Source organism: Rattus norvegicus, chromosome 6 (assembly GCF_021556685.1).
Source record: "Rattus norvegicus strain SHRSP/BbbUtx chromosome 6, alternate assembly SHRSP_T2T, whole genome shotgun sequence".
Classification (NCBI taxonomy): Eukaryota; Metazoa; Chordata; class Mammalia; order Rodentia; family Muridae; genus Rattus; species Rattus norvegicus.
This window is the reverse complement of record NC_141539.1, coordinates 74,411,382-74,428,803: the sequence shown is the minus strand read 5'-3', so window position 1 is coordinate 74,428,803 and position 17,422 is coordinate 74,411,382. Positions and strand designations below refer to the sequence as shown.

The 17,422-nt window shown below is 42.5% G+C and overlaps 1 protein-coding gene across 2 annotated transcripts in view; it reads left to right on the top strand.

The window, feature by feature from the left end:
• The first annotated feature begins 617 nt into the window (after positions 1 to 617).
• The window catches only part of Prkd1 (protein kinase D1), a 313,382-nt gene continuing 296,577 nt past the window's right edge, over positions 618 to 17,422 (top strand). For both annotated transcript variants that reach the window (NM_001412095.1, NM_001276715.2), the window contains 1 exon segment: positions 618 to 1,156. In NM_001412095.1, coding sequence (NP_001399024.1) covers positions 899 to 1,156 — 258 coding nt within the window. In that variant the 5' untranslated portion in view covers positions 618 to 898.

Sequence of the window (17,422 nt, the reverse complement as noted above, 5' to 3'; positions counted from 1 at the left end):
GTACATCTACAAACTCAAAGAACCGACCCCGAAACAAAGACAGAAATATAATAAGGCCTAAGTTCTCCGAAGAACCTCTTTTTGCTCAGCCACCAGTATAATCAGATCAAAATTAGTGCTGTGGATGTGGGGCAGGAATCACTCCTAGAAAGCCAGGTTTAGATTGACAGTTTTGAAGAGGCTGAAACACAGAAGTTCCAAACACAAAACAAAGTAGAAAGCAAGAACCCTATTCAGACCTTGCTCTTGCCTGCCCTTAAGAAGGCGGTGGGTGGAGCAGGTGGGGTTGATGGAAAGGGTACAGACTATTACTAGAGAGACAAGGGTTTAAAGAAGTCAGCTGACTGGGCGCCTACCCTTTAACAAACTCGAGGGCTCCCAGAGGGAGTCCCCTGTTAAGTGGGCTCTGCCGGGCTGGCATTCCCGGGTCTACTTCTGTAGGATCCTTTGGAAGGGGTGGCCAGGACTGCCCTGAATGGGCGGGTCCGCGGCGCTAGTGTCCGCCGAGTGGGTTGGGGCGGCTGCTGCGCACAGGGGGCGGCTCCCCGCTGGGCTCCCGTTCCCCTCCTCGGCTCCGCGGCGCCGCCCTCGCCCCGCCCCGCCCCGCCGGCGCCGACCGCGCCGACCCGCCGCGGTCCCCGGAGCGGAGCGCGCGGCGGCGGCAGTAGCTGGGCGCCTCCCACGCGCTGCCGCGTGCCCGCCCGCTCGCCCGCCAGTCTGCCCGTCCACCGGCCCCGACTCCGCTCGGCCATCTTCGCCGCTCCCGCCCTCGCCAGCCCGGGCCGCGCGCCCTGTCCCCGCGCGCGGACTTTCCCGGAAAGTTTGGTGGTTGTTTTCGGCCGCCGCAGGCAGCGGCGCCGCGCCCCACCTCCGCCAAACTTTGGGGCTCACTCGCGCCATGAGCGCCCCTCCGCTACTACGGCCGCCTAGCCCGCTGCTGCCCGCCGCGGCCGCTGTGGCCGCCGCCGCTGCTGCGCTGGTCCCGGGCTCCGGGCCCGCGCCCTTCCCAGCGCCTGGGGCCGCCCCGGCGGGGGGCATCTCGTTCCATCTGCAGATCGGCCTGAGCCGCGAGCCGGTGCTGCTCCTTCAGGACTCCTCTGGCGACTACAGCCTGGCGCATGTCCGGGAGATGGCTTGCTCCATCGTGGACCAGAAGGTAAGGTGCCCCGGGTCCGCCAACTTTGCAGCCGGCCTCGCCCGCGCCGTACAGCCTGGTTGTGGCCGGGTTGCATGCTCTTACCCCAGGCACTGCTCTCCGGGCCGCGCAGTCCTCCCGGGACTGACCTCCAGCCCTTCTTCGCTGGCATGTCTGCCTTCTCACCTTTACCTCCCTTCCTCCGGTGACAGTTCAAGGAATCTTACACTTTTCTCCTTGCGCTCCAGCATATTTTTGAGATTTCCTGGCTGTCCCGACTCCTTTCTCTGGACCAGAGCCTACCTGGTGTCAGATCCACTTCCCAGCACCAGAGTTCCCTTGGGACAGCCCTTCGCTTTTTCAGCACCGCTCCCTTCCACTCCATCCTCTTTCAGCTCTAATTGATGCTGCGGAGTTCCGGGTGTGACTTGGACGCCAGGGATTTCTCACCTGCCAATAGTGCTTTTAAGAAAGGGTGATTGATTAAGCCAGCTGTGAAAACAACTGAGCAGTTGGTGCACACTACCCAAGTCCTCCCTGGATTTAGTACCACCTCTGTTGGAGCTAAGAGACATTTTCCAACAATAAAACCTGAAATTTACAGCATTTTGTGCTTAAATTTCCATCCACTGATCTTGGGAGACTGGAGTAGTGAGAGGGTCTGTAGTTCCAAGAACATCCAGTGCTGGCTTTGCTCTTAAGTTTGAGGCGATGCGATTCTGGATAGCGGTCATCAAAGACTGGTTGGAGAAAGGCTCATAAAGCTGGGCTTGGCCACCCATCATTGTTTCCAATGATGAATTCCACTTTTGAAGTTAGGTTATCTCCACAGCCATCCAGAAGGATGCTTCATGTAAGGGGGAGGACCCTTGCATCTGCCACTCCTTCCCAGTGTGGACAGCCAGGGCTCTGGGGGAGGAGAGAGAGATAGAGGAGAGGGTTAAAGGTGCTGAATTTCAACCTTGGAGGGCTGACTGGCTACTTCTCACCTTTTAATGAATAGTCACCATCTTAAACTGTTTGGAACAAAGTGTCCTACACTTTTTGAGCACAGAGTTCTAGGGAATTGCTCCTGGGAAGCACTCACTAACCAGGAAGTGAAAATTCTAGAGGCCAGACTCAAGTAACAGTGAGTGCCTTGAAGTTTGGTTAATTAAAGGGAGTGATTTTTTTCCTTATGTAATTGAACTCTTTGTAGCTCCCTTGAAGTACTGAATTCAGTCCTCCCTCTTCCTGGAGATGGTGAACATGCAAGCATTCTAGGCTCTGACGGCCTCACTATATAGCTTTCAAATGTTTCTGTTATGAAATGGATTGATTGATTATAAAGCACTGCCACACAGGCATACACAACACATGTAATAAAATCATTCACAAAGCCCATTCAGTTCCATAACAATTTAACAGGACGTTCTAAAGAAGATGGTATAGTGTTAGAATGTCCCAATGGGCTAGATTAATGAGGACAAACTTTGTTTTGACCTGCTTAAACTCTCTCTTTGTCTCTGCCTTCCTGCCCCCCCCCCCCGTGTGTCTGTGTGTCTGTCTGTCTTTCTGTCCTTGAAGTTGTGAATGGTGAAATACGATTCAAGAGGTTTGGGTTGGGCTTTTGAAGAAGAGTGAATTTCACTTGACTCAGGGGGCTGCTATCTGGGGAGTGTTATCAGCACCCAGGAGAAGTGTAAGCAAGAGGACATACAGGTGCAGCAGGCTGGAACTTCCTCAGTAGGAGATGTAGGGAAGGTTCACTTATGAGAAAAGTCTTGAGATGATTAGAAACTTACATTGTAAAAAACTCAGTAATCTTTTCAAAAGAGATAACCAGACCGGGCGTATCTGAGATCCACATTAGCTTTGTGGAGGGTGTTTTAGAATGGCAAAAATGTAATGGCAGAAAGAAAACTGGAGTACAGTCAAGTGCTGTTTATATCTGAGCCAAGACTTGGGGAGAGCTGGAGGAATGCTGGAAAGAGAAGGGCACCAGTCTTGCTGGCGCTTTCTAAGGGGAATCCTTTCTTTATTGTGTTTATTTTGTAGCTTTTCACCAAAAGAAAAGTTTGAAAACTTTTCCTGGGATAACCATAGCCTTTTTTTAAATGGGTCTGGCAAGGTGAGAAATTTTGAAATGTGAATTTTATAATACATGATATTATAAGTAAAAATACTAAGTTATGGGTCTAAACAGTGTGCCTCTTCAGTTATTCTCTCATCTATCGATGTAAATATCAACAACCTATTATCTGTATCTGTCTTCATCATCTATCATCTCTCCAGCTGTCTGTGTCAATCATGTAACTATCAATCACCTATCTGTTATCTCTCTACCTATGCACCATTTGTTTGTTATCTATGGATCTTCTGTATCGATTTTTGGCATATGTTATTTGCCAAGACAGAATTCTTGTGCTGTGACAGCAAGAGTGGGTAGCTTGCTAGTATAGAGGTAAGGAAGTGGGAGGGGGCTTTTGTCCTTTGTCTCATGGTTTCTCTTAAGCTTCATGAAGATAACAACTGTGAGGAAGAATGATGGGGGTGGGTGGGAAAGAGAGAGAGAGAGAGAGAGAGAGAGAGAGAGAGAGAGAGAGAGAGAGAGAGAGCAGAGAGAGAGAGAGAGAGAGAGAGAGAGAGAGAGAGATCTATACATACAGGTTTTTAAGAAGAAGGTTCTCTTGATTTTTATAGTCCTTCTATTTATTGTTTCAGTATTAGGGGGCTTTTTATCTTGTCTGTGCTCAAGAGCCCCTGAAAACTAACATGGACACTTAGCTCGTTGGAAGTATTCACTGACAATTCAGTTGACTTCAGCAGTTTTGTTCAGGAGACCTTCTCTGTGGGATGAGCAGCTGAGGTGGACAGGGCTAAGTAAGAGAGCTGCTGTGCCAGAGAAACTTTGCTTGAAGTTACTATTTAGTAGAACTTAACAATGTAGTTTTTTCCTTAATTTGCAGGTTTAGAAAATAGCAGATGTGTGCTCATACTTGATGAAATTAGATGGTAATTCAACAGAAGTACTTTTAAGGTATTATATCCTAACCATTTTGTGAGTTATAAGTTAGTAATACTTTTTTAATCTGATAGTTCAGTAATCTGGGATGATCTCTTTCTTTGCATGGAAGAATGTATGAATACATAAGAGGTTATTAACTCTGCCCTTTTGGGAGATTGAGCTAAGGGCTAACTTACAATATTTATTTACTTTAACTTCACATGTGTGTATAGCATTGGATGTTGGTTATAGGTGAGGATGTGTTCTTTAATCAGTATGCGTGACTTCATTTTACTTTGAAATTCTTTAACTTTCTTCCATCGAAGGAATTTTGACTATGTAGGATGGGAAGGCATTATTGTGAAGCAATGGACAGTATCTCAGAGGATGATGCAGTTTTGATCTGTAGCAGGCTACCTGTCCACATTGGCTGCATGCACACACAGGTGCACAGGTGCACTTGAAATACAGAGGGCATCCAGTGAGTAACATGTGACTCAGTTATCCAACTTCCCTGTTCATTTGAGTTTTTTCTTACTAAAAAAGACAACCAAGGCTTTCTCGTGAGCATGCTTACTTTGAGCAACACGGTCTGTGAGACACCTGACCTAAACTTTACTCTTAACACTGAAATTAAAGAGTGAGCGTTTGAGAGGGACATAGCCACCACAGTAGCAAGGTTGGTGCCTTGGTTTTATAGTTGCATTACTGTGCTTGCCATTGTTTTAGTTTCTTAATTGTATATTGTTTTCCTAACAGTTGCTGTGTCCCCTTTAACCCTTACAGTTAATTTTAGTCACTCCACTTTTACACAGATTGAGAGAGCTGAGAGCAATTAGCTAGTGGATCATCCCAGGGTGTGTAGGCAACAAAATTCTTTTAAACTAATGATACTCTTTGTGGATCTTTTTATTCAAGTTTTAATTTGGACACAATAGATATCACTAATTTCTTATTTAATGATACGGGTGATTGTTAAATAACATAATAGAATGGATTTCAAATTTAAATTCATCTTCAAGTTTAGTAGCATAATTGAATCCCATCAGGAGTTATGTAGTATATTGTGACATAAACGCCCTTTACAGGTTAAATATCCTTTGTACAAATTTCTTGGGATCAGAAGAGTTTGGGACTTTTGATTCTTCTGGATGTTGTAGTATTTATAACATACATAAAAAGATATCTCTGAGATTAGACTCATTCTTTAATACAGTTAATTCCTATTTTATTAATACTTTTGGCATTTCATGAAATCATCCTGACTGGTTGGTAGTGGTTCATAGGGAAAGGTGTGGAATTTTCCTCTTGTGACATCATGTTGGTGCCCAAAAAGGTTTCAGTTAGAAGATTTTGGATTAGGGATTCTCAACCTATGTACATGCCAATGTGTAATGTCTGCAGTGAATGTATGTATGTAATGTATGCAATGAGTCAACACATGTTTTTTGGAGCATGTATGAAGAACTGGTTGTCCAGGTACAGCTTCCAGGCACTGAGATATGTTCTCATACTTTATAATGTGGAACTGTGAGACCTAAGTTTTCATTGCAGTCTGTCTTAACACACAAAGCAGCCACTCTGCTTGGTATCTCTGTATTAGTACAGAGATGTGTCAACGTCTCTCTCAGGTGTAAACTGTCAGAGACTTCACAGGACAAAGTTTCGTTGAAATTCTGATGTGGACCACAGCAAGCCTTACAGATTGTAGTGGGAATAGTTGGACAGTTCCTGAATCAGTGTAGGATACTAGATTCCTTTCTTGGGCAGAGTGGTGGTGGCTGCATAGATTAGATTAGAAAATTACTCCAGTTTAAAACTTCCCCTGAAATTCCACAGCCAATGGGCAGTTTGCTGTCCAGTTTTGCTCAGTTTTATGTCAACTTGCCACAAAGTAGAGTCATTTAGGAAGAAGGACTTAGAATTGAGAAGAATGCTTCTATAAGATAGGGCTGTAGGCAAGCCTGTAGTGGATTGTCTTGATTAGTGATTCCTGCTCTAGGCCTTGGCCTATTGTATATGCTGTCACCCCAGGGAAGGTGGTCCTGGCTCTGTAAGAAAGTAGGCTGAGCAAACCAGGAGGAGCAAACCAGCAAGCAGCAGTCCTCTATGGCCTCTGCATCAGCTCCTACCTCCAGGTTCCTTTCCTGCTTGAGTTCTTGTCCTTACTTTCTTCGACGATAACTTGTGGTGTGGAAGTGTAAGCAGAAACAAACCCTTTCTCCCCAAGTTGCTTTTGGTCATAGCAAGTTTATCTAAGACGCTGGTCTTACCAAACAAATGCTGTAACTGTTAAGGAAGATTCCAAACTTTATTTTGCCAATCATTATTGCTTTCTCCCTAAGGTTATTACATATGAGATTTTTTTTATCATTTTAGGCATGATTTTTGATGAACTTATTGGATAATATAAAAATACGGTTATAAGCTCTCTAATATTACTTTGTATGTGAAGGTAATATGTACAAAGTGTTAAAATCACTGCCTGGTACAAATGTGTACAGAAGAGTCTATTGTGAATCATCTGAAGTTCCCATTATATACAGTTATCGTGCTCGTAAAAGAAATGTGTAAGCAATGTCGCATTGTTAATAAGAGTATGTCTGTGGGTTCCTTCTATATCATCATGTCTGTCACAGGGAAGATATTAGAAGTTTCTGTGATTTGAATGAGTCTGTCAAGTCTTATCCTTTCAGAATCTCTCAAAAATGAATGTATTCTTACTGTGCATCTAACTCAAAATAAAACCAAACCAAACCAAACCAAACCAGACCAAACCAATAGACACAAAGCACCCACAGCAGGAAATTAGTACTGTAATCCATATAGCAAGCTGCGCTCAGATTGAATTCAAGGTAGATAAGATGCAGTCCAGCTAGAGTTGATATTGTGGTGTGTGTGTGTGTGTGTGTGTGTGTGTGTGTGTGTGTGTGTGTGTGTTTAATGTTTGTTTTAAATGTTTTAGGAATATCAGTCATCTTGGTTCATGTTAGCAATAAGCCGAAGTAGAAGTAGAACTGAGGTTTGCTGTAAAGGTACTTACTAACCATTTAATTCCACCAGTATTATTCTATAGTGGGCTTTTACTGAACCCTTTTAAAATGGTACAGAGTGTTGGCACAAAATAAAAAACAGGGGGTGATGTCTTTCATCGGTTAATGATAGGATGTGTAGACCAAGAAGACGATTGGCTCACTTATAGACAAAATACTTCTCATCTATAAAAATACGTGAAAAATTTCCTAGAGATTTTTCTGACATTGGCAAGCAAGTAGTTTTGTATCATTAAAACCTAGTAGTGAAATGACCACTTGAAGTTACTTGATGACAGAAAACCCCACATCTTGCTGTTTCTTACTTGACTGGTCTCACATTAAAAAAAAATGACTAAGTGTATTGAATTATGTGCGACATTCCTAATTGTAGAATAATGTAATGTGAGTGGATAGAATGGTTAAAAATGATGTAAAAACGCCATTGCTTCAGAAGCAATTAAATCTGCCCAGATTTATAGTTTCCCTCTTTGAAGTTTCTCCTAAAGTTGCAAAAGGTTTTACTTGGTTGAAGCCAGACGGTCGACACAGCAGCTTAACATTGTTGGCAAATACACAGCTTAGACTTTAAAATTCTCGGTCATTTGGGGATTTGTTCAACTTACTTTGGTGAAAAGGGGGGGGGCGTTCCTGGTACCCTGGCATCTGTTCTGAGTAAGGCACTGACTGATGAGGAATTTGCTGCTCCTGTTTAGGCACAGTTTCAAGAATTTCCGAGTGTTTCTCTTCTTGATTTTCAGCGGCCGCTTCTCCATGTGTGTCATAAAAATGGTTGAAAAGGATGAATGCGATAATAAAGATGTTAGTGAGGTGTCAGGATGTGCCTGACAAATCGCATTTCTGATAACGCGAGGTTCTGCCAACAAGTGTTTTCTTGTTCATAAAATAGTAGTTGAGTCTCTTCCTGACTTATTTTGGAAAAAAATGAAGTTTCATATACATGTACACACCATATACATATACATACCCATACATTACATGCACACATACACATATCCATATATCCCTCACTGGTTTTATTAATTGGAAGGATAGTGACTGAATGAGCATTAAATCTTAACACCACTGAAGCTTGCTTTAGTGCACAATTATCTCAAGGTTTATTTTGATCGTGTTTCTGAACCCACACTTGCTGAGTTCAAAGGGCAGCTCGTTTGGATGATGTAAATATCTCACTGTCATCTTGGACTTCTTCCGCTTGTTTGGTAACACATGAATTCCACTTTGCAGTGGCTTTGCGAGACAGTATTGGCATTGCTCTTCACGATGCCCTCAGACAGTCAAAGCTGGGCTGGGGCAGGTGGGAAACAGGTAGAAAGAGCCATTAAAAAGATAGAAGTAAGCAGTGCACATTAAATATCAAAGGCCTGAGAAATGAAACACCTTGGAATTGCCATTTTTCATTCACCATGTATTGTAGTCTCTGAGCAGTCGATGACCAAGACCTAGGGTTCACTGATATTTTAAGACATTTATAGTTGTGTGTGTGTGTGTGTGTGTGTGTGTGTGTGTGTGTGTGTGTGTGGTGAGTGCTGATGTATGCCAGCCACGAAGTGTGCCTAGAGATCATAGTATAACCTCTACCGTCCATCTTCAAGAGACATAAGTTTCTTGTTAGTCACCATTATGCGTATCAGGCGAGCTGCCCATGAACTTCTGGGGATTCTCCATAGAAGCGCTGGGATCAGAGCTGCATGCTACCACATCTGGCTTTCTGTGGATTTAGGGAGTCTGAGCTGTGTTCTGCATGATTGTACAGAAGCACTCTATTGACTGAGCCATCTTTACTGTCCAGACGTTTAATGGCTTCTCAAGTAAACTGCACACGTGGTGCTCACTTTTGCTGTCCTGTTTTTAGATGAACGTTTGATGCTTTGATGGATCTCCATTTGGAGTTCCTTCCTAAGCTGAGTTCCCTGCAGTAGACGTGAGCCTACAAAATTTCCCTCCTCACCCAGCTTTGTTGAGGTATAATTGAGGAAATAATAGTTGAACATCTAATAGTGTATGATGTTGTTTTGATATATTCATATATTAAATGATTGAATTAAGCTAACTAGCATGTCTATAACTCATATAGTTAACTTTTGGGTGATAAGAACACTTACCATCAATCCTCATCAATCTTCATACGTACTGTAGTTGATAATAACCTGCACTTTCACTGTACCTTACATCATAATTTACTCATCCCGATCAGTGGAAACTTGTTCTCTTTGGTTGCTTTCTCCTCATTCCCTCACAACCCCAGTCATTGCTACCACTACTGTTCTTCTACCTTGGCTTCTGTGAGTTCAGCTCTTTATAATTCTGCATGCAAATGTGGAGATGCGGCTTTCGTTTTTGTGCACCTGGCTCTTCTCACTTAGCTCGCTCGTATCCTCCAGGTTCAGCCATATTGTTGTAAGTTGTATGATTTTATTCTAAGTATTCCCTGCACCCTCTCTCCCTCTCTTTCTTCCTCCTCTCCCCCTTACCTCCCATCCCCCCATGGTGAGACACAGTTTCTTCTTTTACATTTTATATTTTACAGTCGTATCTATTCCAAGGAGGTCTGAGGCGCTATAGTCAGAGTTTACACTTCCCTGATAATTAGATAGTAAACATATTTTTTCGAGTTCTCTTTTGCCTACATTTTAATTTTTAAAGGTTATTTTTTGTTGTTGTTGTTGTCCCTGAACTGTGCGAGTTCCTTCTGTGTTTGAATGTTAACCCTCCCTTAGTGATTAATTTCTCCTTATTGAAATGGCCCACTGGAGCTGTAGCTCCATGTAATCTGCAGCCCTTTTGGACTGTCCCTCAGTTCTATTTTTTCGGTGTCATGGATAACACATTAGATACTTAACCTCTTTTCATCAGTATAGAACCATACGATCCAGTTCAATGTTTTGTTGTTCCTTGGCGACATTTTTTAGTGTTGATGTTAAAAATGTAGGGAGGAATTGTTTGCTGTTGCAGTTGTAATACACAAGACCAGGTCATCCTAATCCTGTGGAAATGCAGCCATTTCTGTTTCTTGTCTTTGTGTGGTTGTTACTTAGCTTTTAGCTTTTCCTTCCACACTTCAGGCTTCCAGTGCATAAAATAGGGCACAATCCCCCAAGGGCTATGAGCACTTGAAAAGAATGAATGAGGTGTGTCTGTAAGGCCTCTGATGCTTTTTGAGAACTTAGTCAAACAATATATTATTCCTTTCTTTAAAAATCCCCATAATTTAACTGGAAGAAGTACTCCAGTAGATTGGTTATGGCCATGGCCTGGTTTGTTTGTTTGTTTGTTTGTTTATTTATTTATTTATATATTTTTGCCTATTGGTGCAAAGCTCCTGTTGTGTTTTGTTATTTCTTTGGAGGGATGTGGCAATGTGTGCCACACCTGGACAGTGGAAACTCACTTCAGAAAAAAAAATCATAGAAATAATAGATTATCAAGACTCAATTTAAGGAAAACCTTTTTAGTAGGCATCTGGGTGTTTTTCTATCATTTCCCCCCATTAAGTAAACAATTGTTACAGCAGTAATATGCCTTCTAGTTAGAAATCCTGGGAATACTTAGACATAAATATTGGAGAAGCTCTTTAATATAACACATGCAGGCTAATGCCCACGGAGGAGCCTGCTCCAAATAGAAGATTTTGCCAACTTATAAACACCTTAGGTTTTTGCATTCCACACACAGTCATCCTTAAATCTCTTCTAGGTCTGGATTCCAGGTCACACTCTGAACAATTTAGACTGAGACAGGAGACTGCAAATTTGGCCACTTAAACACATGGGAAATTCGCACAGCAAGATTATTGCCAGAATCATTTCCTAAGTTCAACAATGTTAGTCTTTTCAAAGAGTTGTTGCCCTAGTTCTTTGTGCTTACTTGGCCAGTTTATGCTTTCCTTGATAAGAATGCAGGGGACTTAACGATAAACTGTGACTTAAGGGTGGTTGTGATTTTGTACTGCCCCTTGAGCTGTGCTCTTAGACACAGGGATGGGGCCATTGCTTGTCTTCGTTTGTTGTGGGTGGACTATTTGCAGTCAGTCTTTGTGAGTAAACATTAGCAGAAATTCTTAGCCATCCCAATGTTCAATATTTGCCAGAATTGTCCGTCTTTACTGTTTTTAACAAGTCTGCTCACAGCAGTGCTTGCCTTCCTGTCATGTGGTTTCTCTAGCCAAGTTCTACTTTGTGCAACTTAGTGTTTCCTTGTAGCTGGACTTTTGGCTACTTTATTGGGTTCTTAATTTTCTACCTCACTTCCAATTGTTATTCAACCCTTGCACAACCTCAACACTAGGTTGGAGAGAAAGAAGCTTAGAGGAAAAAAAAGGGGGGGTGTTTATCTTGCTAGCCTACTTCCTGCTGATTAGAGGTATTGAGTTCCTTGGGGCAAGGATATCTAATTTCTTCTACCCTGTCTCTTTGTGCATGACCAGTCAACAAACTTCAACAACAGCAACCAGCCATCCAATAAGCTCCTTCTATTGGGGGTCTAGCATTTATTTATCCTCTGAAGAGTCCCCAGAATTCCAGATGCAAGTTATGTTCAGATGGCAAAATCACACCCCTCCCACAGCAGGAAATATAGCACAGTCAGCTGCTGTGGGGACTCTGAAGCAGCATCTCACACCTGGGATTGAAACAGAAACATATTCATACAACATTTCTGTGTTTTCAAAGAAAACAAAATTCTCACTCTATTTCCTAAGCAAGTTTATTGGCAAATCCTTTATCACATCAGTTTTACCACCTCAGATTTCTCCTGTGTTCTTGTGACATGAGCCATGGTGGCACACAAGGTGGACTACCTCCTGTAGTCTCCTTCAGGAGGTGGAGGCTGGAAGATTGGAATTTCAAACTCATTTTCAGCTGCTTATAGTTTCCATATTCTGTCTGCGTCAGAGACCCTGTGCAAAAACCAGATCAAGAGCAACAACAGATTAGAATGTAATCTACTCTGAAGGTAATCAAAGCCATGTTTGAGGTGCTGTAAATAAAAAAAGCATATTCATATAGCAAATATCCAATTTGTTCAAGATAAAATATACATATCATTAAATTAGTTTGCTTTCCTATATTTTTAAATGATTCAAGTTGATCTTCATGTAATGTGTTTTTAAAATATTTACTTTTTATGTGTATAAGTGTGTGCCTCATTGTACATATATGTACCACGAGTATACAGGGGTCCACAGAGGTCAGAAAAAATCTCCAGGAACATACAGAGAGTTGTAAACATCTAGGTGGATATCAAGAACAGAACCTGGGTCCTCTTCAAAAACACCCAGGGCTTTCAATCACTGAAATGTGCGTGGAATGCAAAAGCCTAAGGTGTTTATAAGTTGGCAAAATCTTCTATTTGCAGCAGGCTCCTCTGTGGGCTATAGCCTGTAATAATTTTGATTTCGCTTAAAAATGTATTCAATCACTTTGATGTTGGTATACATTTCAGACTTTCTCATGAATTAAAATCCTTTCAATTCATTCAAAAAAAGTTTCATTCATTAGTTAAACTGTCAGTTTTGTATGTACCAAAAGTTAAACCCCTTTTCTAAGTAATTTAATCAGTCATATTAATGGTATAACAATAGGGCAGAATCTGAACTCTTTGTCTTAAAAGGATGATCTAAACCAGAAAGACAAGTTCTAGTTCTAATTTGAGTCAAGTTCTGGATATTTTAACTGGTTGAACTAAGCAATCTACCAAAGCATAAATGTTTATTCAGTAAAATTTTTCTCAATGTCTTTTATCAATTAAATGTACCCCTGTCTGTAAATTATACAGATTATTGGCAATGGTAGGTTGGAAGAAGTGAAGAGCACTTGCTGCTCTTGGGGAGGACCCATGTTTTGTTTTCAGTACCCACATTAAGAACCTTAATATTGCCTGCGAGACTGCCCTACCTGGGGATCCATTTGCAGACACCAAAACCAGACACTATTGCTGATGCCAAGAAGGGTTTGGTGATAGGAGCCCAGTATTGCTGTCCCCAGAGACGCTCTGGACAAATACAGATGTAGACACATTCAGCCAAACCACAGACTGAGTGTGGGGACCCCAATGGAGGAGTTAGGGCAAGGACTGAAGTTGCTGAAGAGGTTTGCAACCCCATAGAAAGAACAAAAATATCAACCAACCAGAACCCCCCAGAGTTCTCAAGGACTAAACCACAAACAAAGGGTAGAAATAGTGGGGACCCAGGGCTCCAGCTCTATATGTGGTAGAGGCATCAATGGGAAGGGAGCCCCTTGGTCCTGTGATGCCCCAGTGTAGGGGAATGCCAGGGAAGTGAGGTAGGAGTGGGAGTGTGGGAGGGGGAGCATCCTCATAGAAGCAGTGGGAGGGAGAATGGGAGAGGGGGGAACTTGGAAATTCATTACATTTGAAATGTAAATACATAAAATATCCAATAAAAAAAGAAAAAAAGAAATAAAAATAAATAAAATAATCAAGAAAAAAAGAAAAAAGAAGAAAGGTTAAAACAAAGAGAAAAAAATTATTGCCTGTAACTCCAACCCTAGGGAGGATTTGACATATTTGGCCCCTGAGACCATCCACACTTAGGTGAACCACCCCCTCCCCCCAAAACAATGAAAGTTAGAATAAATATTTGACCTGGAGACATGGCTCAGAGTTTAAGAGCACTTCCTACTCTTCCAGAGGATCCAAGATTGCTCTAAAGTACTCACATCAAATTGCTCCTAACTGTTAGCTCCAGATCTAGGGAAGCTCTTCTTGCTTTACACATACGACATGTATTCACACACACACACACACACACACACACACACACATATATATATATATACATATATATATATATGTATAGACACCCTTCATACTTAATAAGGATTGGCCTGCACAAAACATGCCTATTGGTTCAATAGCACCAACATCATGGGAGTAACCACCTTCTTGAGTGGAGGCAAAGTTCAGATAATAAGAGCTTGTGGGATGCTCAGCCCCCAAGGTACCACACACTCTCTGAAGGCTCAGGCATCCTTGCAGAAGAGTGGGTAGAAAAGCCGGAAGAGCCCGCAGTGGGAGATGACTACAAGGAAACATTTTCTGGATACAGCAAAGTAGCTGCAAATATGAATTTATTTCAGTTTCAGCAGCATACACCAGACCTATGCAAACCCAAGCCAGGCCAAATTCTGTAAGAAGAGAGGAGTTGGGCACAGAATTTCATCCCATACCTTGAAACCATTGGAAGGTGTTAACATCTAGGAGAGGGAAAGACAGTTTTCCCCAGTAAGGTAGCCTTGGTAAATCAACCACTGTCCAGTTAAAGAGCACATACACAAGACGACTTGTCAAACAAATTGGCTTTGAGGGTTTTAAAAATAAGAATCAAGAATCTACACAAATGAGTTTGCAGGAGGCGGCAAAAACTAAAACAAAAAATAAAAAATAAAAACCAAAAACCAAACCAAACGCAACAACAACAACAACAACAACAACAACAACAACAACAACAACATCAGTCATAGGCTTGCGTATGTGAGTCTTGGAGGGTAGGACCAAGAGTTCTTATTTTCACTAAAACTGACTGCATCCTTCTCAGAGGTACAGGATGTTATAATCATGATTGAGAGAGAGGTGGCCTATCATTGCTCTGGAACTCTTGGCACAAGATGCTGGAACTTGGAGATGCCTAAGTGACTGCCATCAAAAGCAGATGATTGGGATAGGACAGGAGACTCCTCAGTTTACAGTTAGGAAAGACCTGTCTCTTCTTACCAGGCTCCATAAATTCTGAGCTACAAAGGTGACTTTGGTGCTAGCTGCGTGGAAAAGATTCATCAGCATTCCTGCTCAGCTAACAGCTCTTCCGGATGGCCAGAAGAGTTCTAATGATCTAGAGATGGCTTAACCGATGTAGAACGTTAGCATCGTGAGACCAGGCGCGAAGATCACTTGACCATGAATGGTGGTTGGGGTGAAACCATGGCCAAAAGTAGAAGTAAGCTGGTGTGCTTCAGGCTCTAAAAGCATTTGAGTGTGTATGTATAAGTCAGAGTCCATCCTCACGCACATGTGTGTGTGTGTGTGTGTGTGTGTGTGTGTGTGTGTGTGTGTGTGTAGACCAGAAGTCATTCCTCAGGCACTGTCCATCTTGGTTTCGTTTTATGTTCCTCTGTTTGTTTGCTTGTTTGTTAACTTATTTACCCCCCACATGTGTGCTTGATCTTGTGCATGTGCATGTTGTTGGTGATGGTGGTGGTGGTGGTGTATGTGGCCGTGCATGCCCTATCATCCTACTGGAGGTCAGAAGACAGTTTAGAGGAATTGGCTGTCTTCTTGTATGCCCTGACTTCTGAAGGTGAAATTGGCTCAGACTTGGCATGAAATACCATTACCTACAGAGCCATGTTGCTGGCCCACACTTCTCCTTTAGAGACCAGATCTCTCCATGGGACTTGGGGTTTCTAGAGTAGGCTCTCCTGGCTTTCCAATAAACTCTAGGGATCTGCCTGTTTCCACCTTCCTAGCACTGGGATCACACACTCCACAGTATCTGACCTTTTAATGTTATGGCGAGAACTGATGCTCGCATCAGTCAAGCTTTGATGACAACTTTTATTGAGTGACAGTTAACAGACCTGAGCCCATTGCACTTAGCAAAGTATGGCTCTTAGAGGGATTTTGATAGTAGTGGCGCTGGAGGGCAGGGGAGCAGAGTGCCTGCAAAGACTCTACTCTTCTGTGGATTTCGTCACCAGAATTAAGCAATGGAGGAATGGCAAATAGTTAGGGGAGGTCTAGAAAGTGTTGTTGTGTAATTTGCATCCCCTGTGTGAGCTCTGAGCATCCATGATGGCTGCCTGGGAGGGATTGAGGACGAGCTTGTCTCTAGAGCATTGGGTCATAGTTGATAATGTTCCAGGGCTGTCTCTGGAAAGTTCCAAGGAGTGGCAGAGGACCTTGAGCTGGCAGCTTCTCTCATGGTATAATGGCCAGCATAGAGGAGCCTTCATGGATGAAACCTGTCTTTTGCCTGTGCCAGGCCAGAGCTCAGCTTTTTGATGTTTGTCATTTCCAGTTCTCAGAGCCAACCTTTATTCTGGTCATTTACGTCCATTTTACCAAAAGGCCAGAGAGGCTAAAACATTTACCTAAAATTGCATAGCTACTTTCTGGAATAACATAGCTTTGTGTAGGGGTTATGGAATTAATTATCAGTTGTGTGTGTGTGTGTGTGTGTGTGTGTGTGTGTGTGTATGTGTTTATGTGTGTGTATGTGTGTGTGTATGTGTATACTCTAATTTTTCTATAACATTGGTTGAAGTTGACTTAAAAAGTATGTTAGCTTTAATAGTGTGGCTTGACAATTTATGTTAATTTCCATTATTTTTAGTCCAGGAAGCCTCTCTCATGTGGAATTCACATTCAAGTTAACAATCACCTGGAATCATAGTGACTTTGAAGGCAAATTCTACAAGGTTTCTGCGTGGGAAACACCTCCATCCCATACATTTGGGAATAATATTTGGTGTTAGGAGAATTAGAAATAGACTCTGGGTATCAGTGTTTTAGAGAGCTGCTTGGTTTACAGGTCCTTTACAACTCTGAGATGTCCTGCAATGTATTATATTTATTATACATATATTTGTCAAGAGTGCATTTGTTTTGTTTGTTTTGGTCTTAGGTGACCCATACACACAGACACAGACACACACAGACACACAGACACACAGACACACAGACACACACACACACACACACTCACACAGAACTGATTTGGAGTTTGCTGTTATTTTCAACTGACAATCACAACAAGAAAACAAAATTGCAGGATTGTTAATCCTCATCCTTCTTCAAAATGTCAGATGGTTGTCAATCTGAAGACACGTTGTATGTGATAATTAAATTGTCAGATCAGAACTCTTCCTTCCAGTGATACAGGAGTGTTTCGGAGTAAGATTAGGGTCAGGCCGTATACTTCTCATTGTGGTTCAAGGCTAATGGAAGGGGAGCATCTGGGCTGCCAGTGTAAATCAGTGAAACAAATCATTCTTGAGAGGCGCACTGATTCTGAACTCGGTTTAAGAAAACAATGGAGGGTCCTGAAGGGGAAAGTGCCTTGGAGAAGGTGTACTGTAGATCTGCTCCTGCCTAGGCTCCTGCTTTGCAAGTGTGTGTTCTGCCATGCGTTTGTATTTGCTAGCTTGCTTTTGTCAATGTTGAGTGAACACCTCCTACATAAGCTTATTCTGGCCAGTGCATGCTTAGTCACAAGCCAAGTAGGAA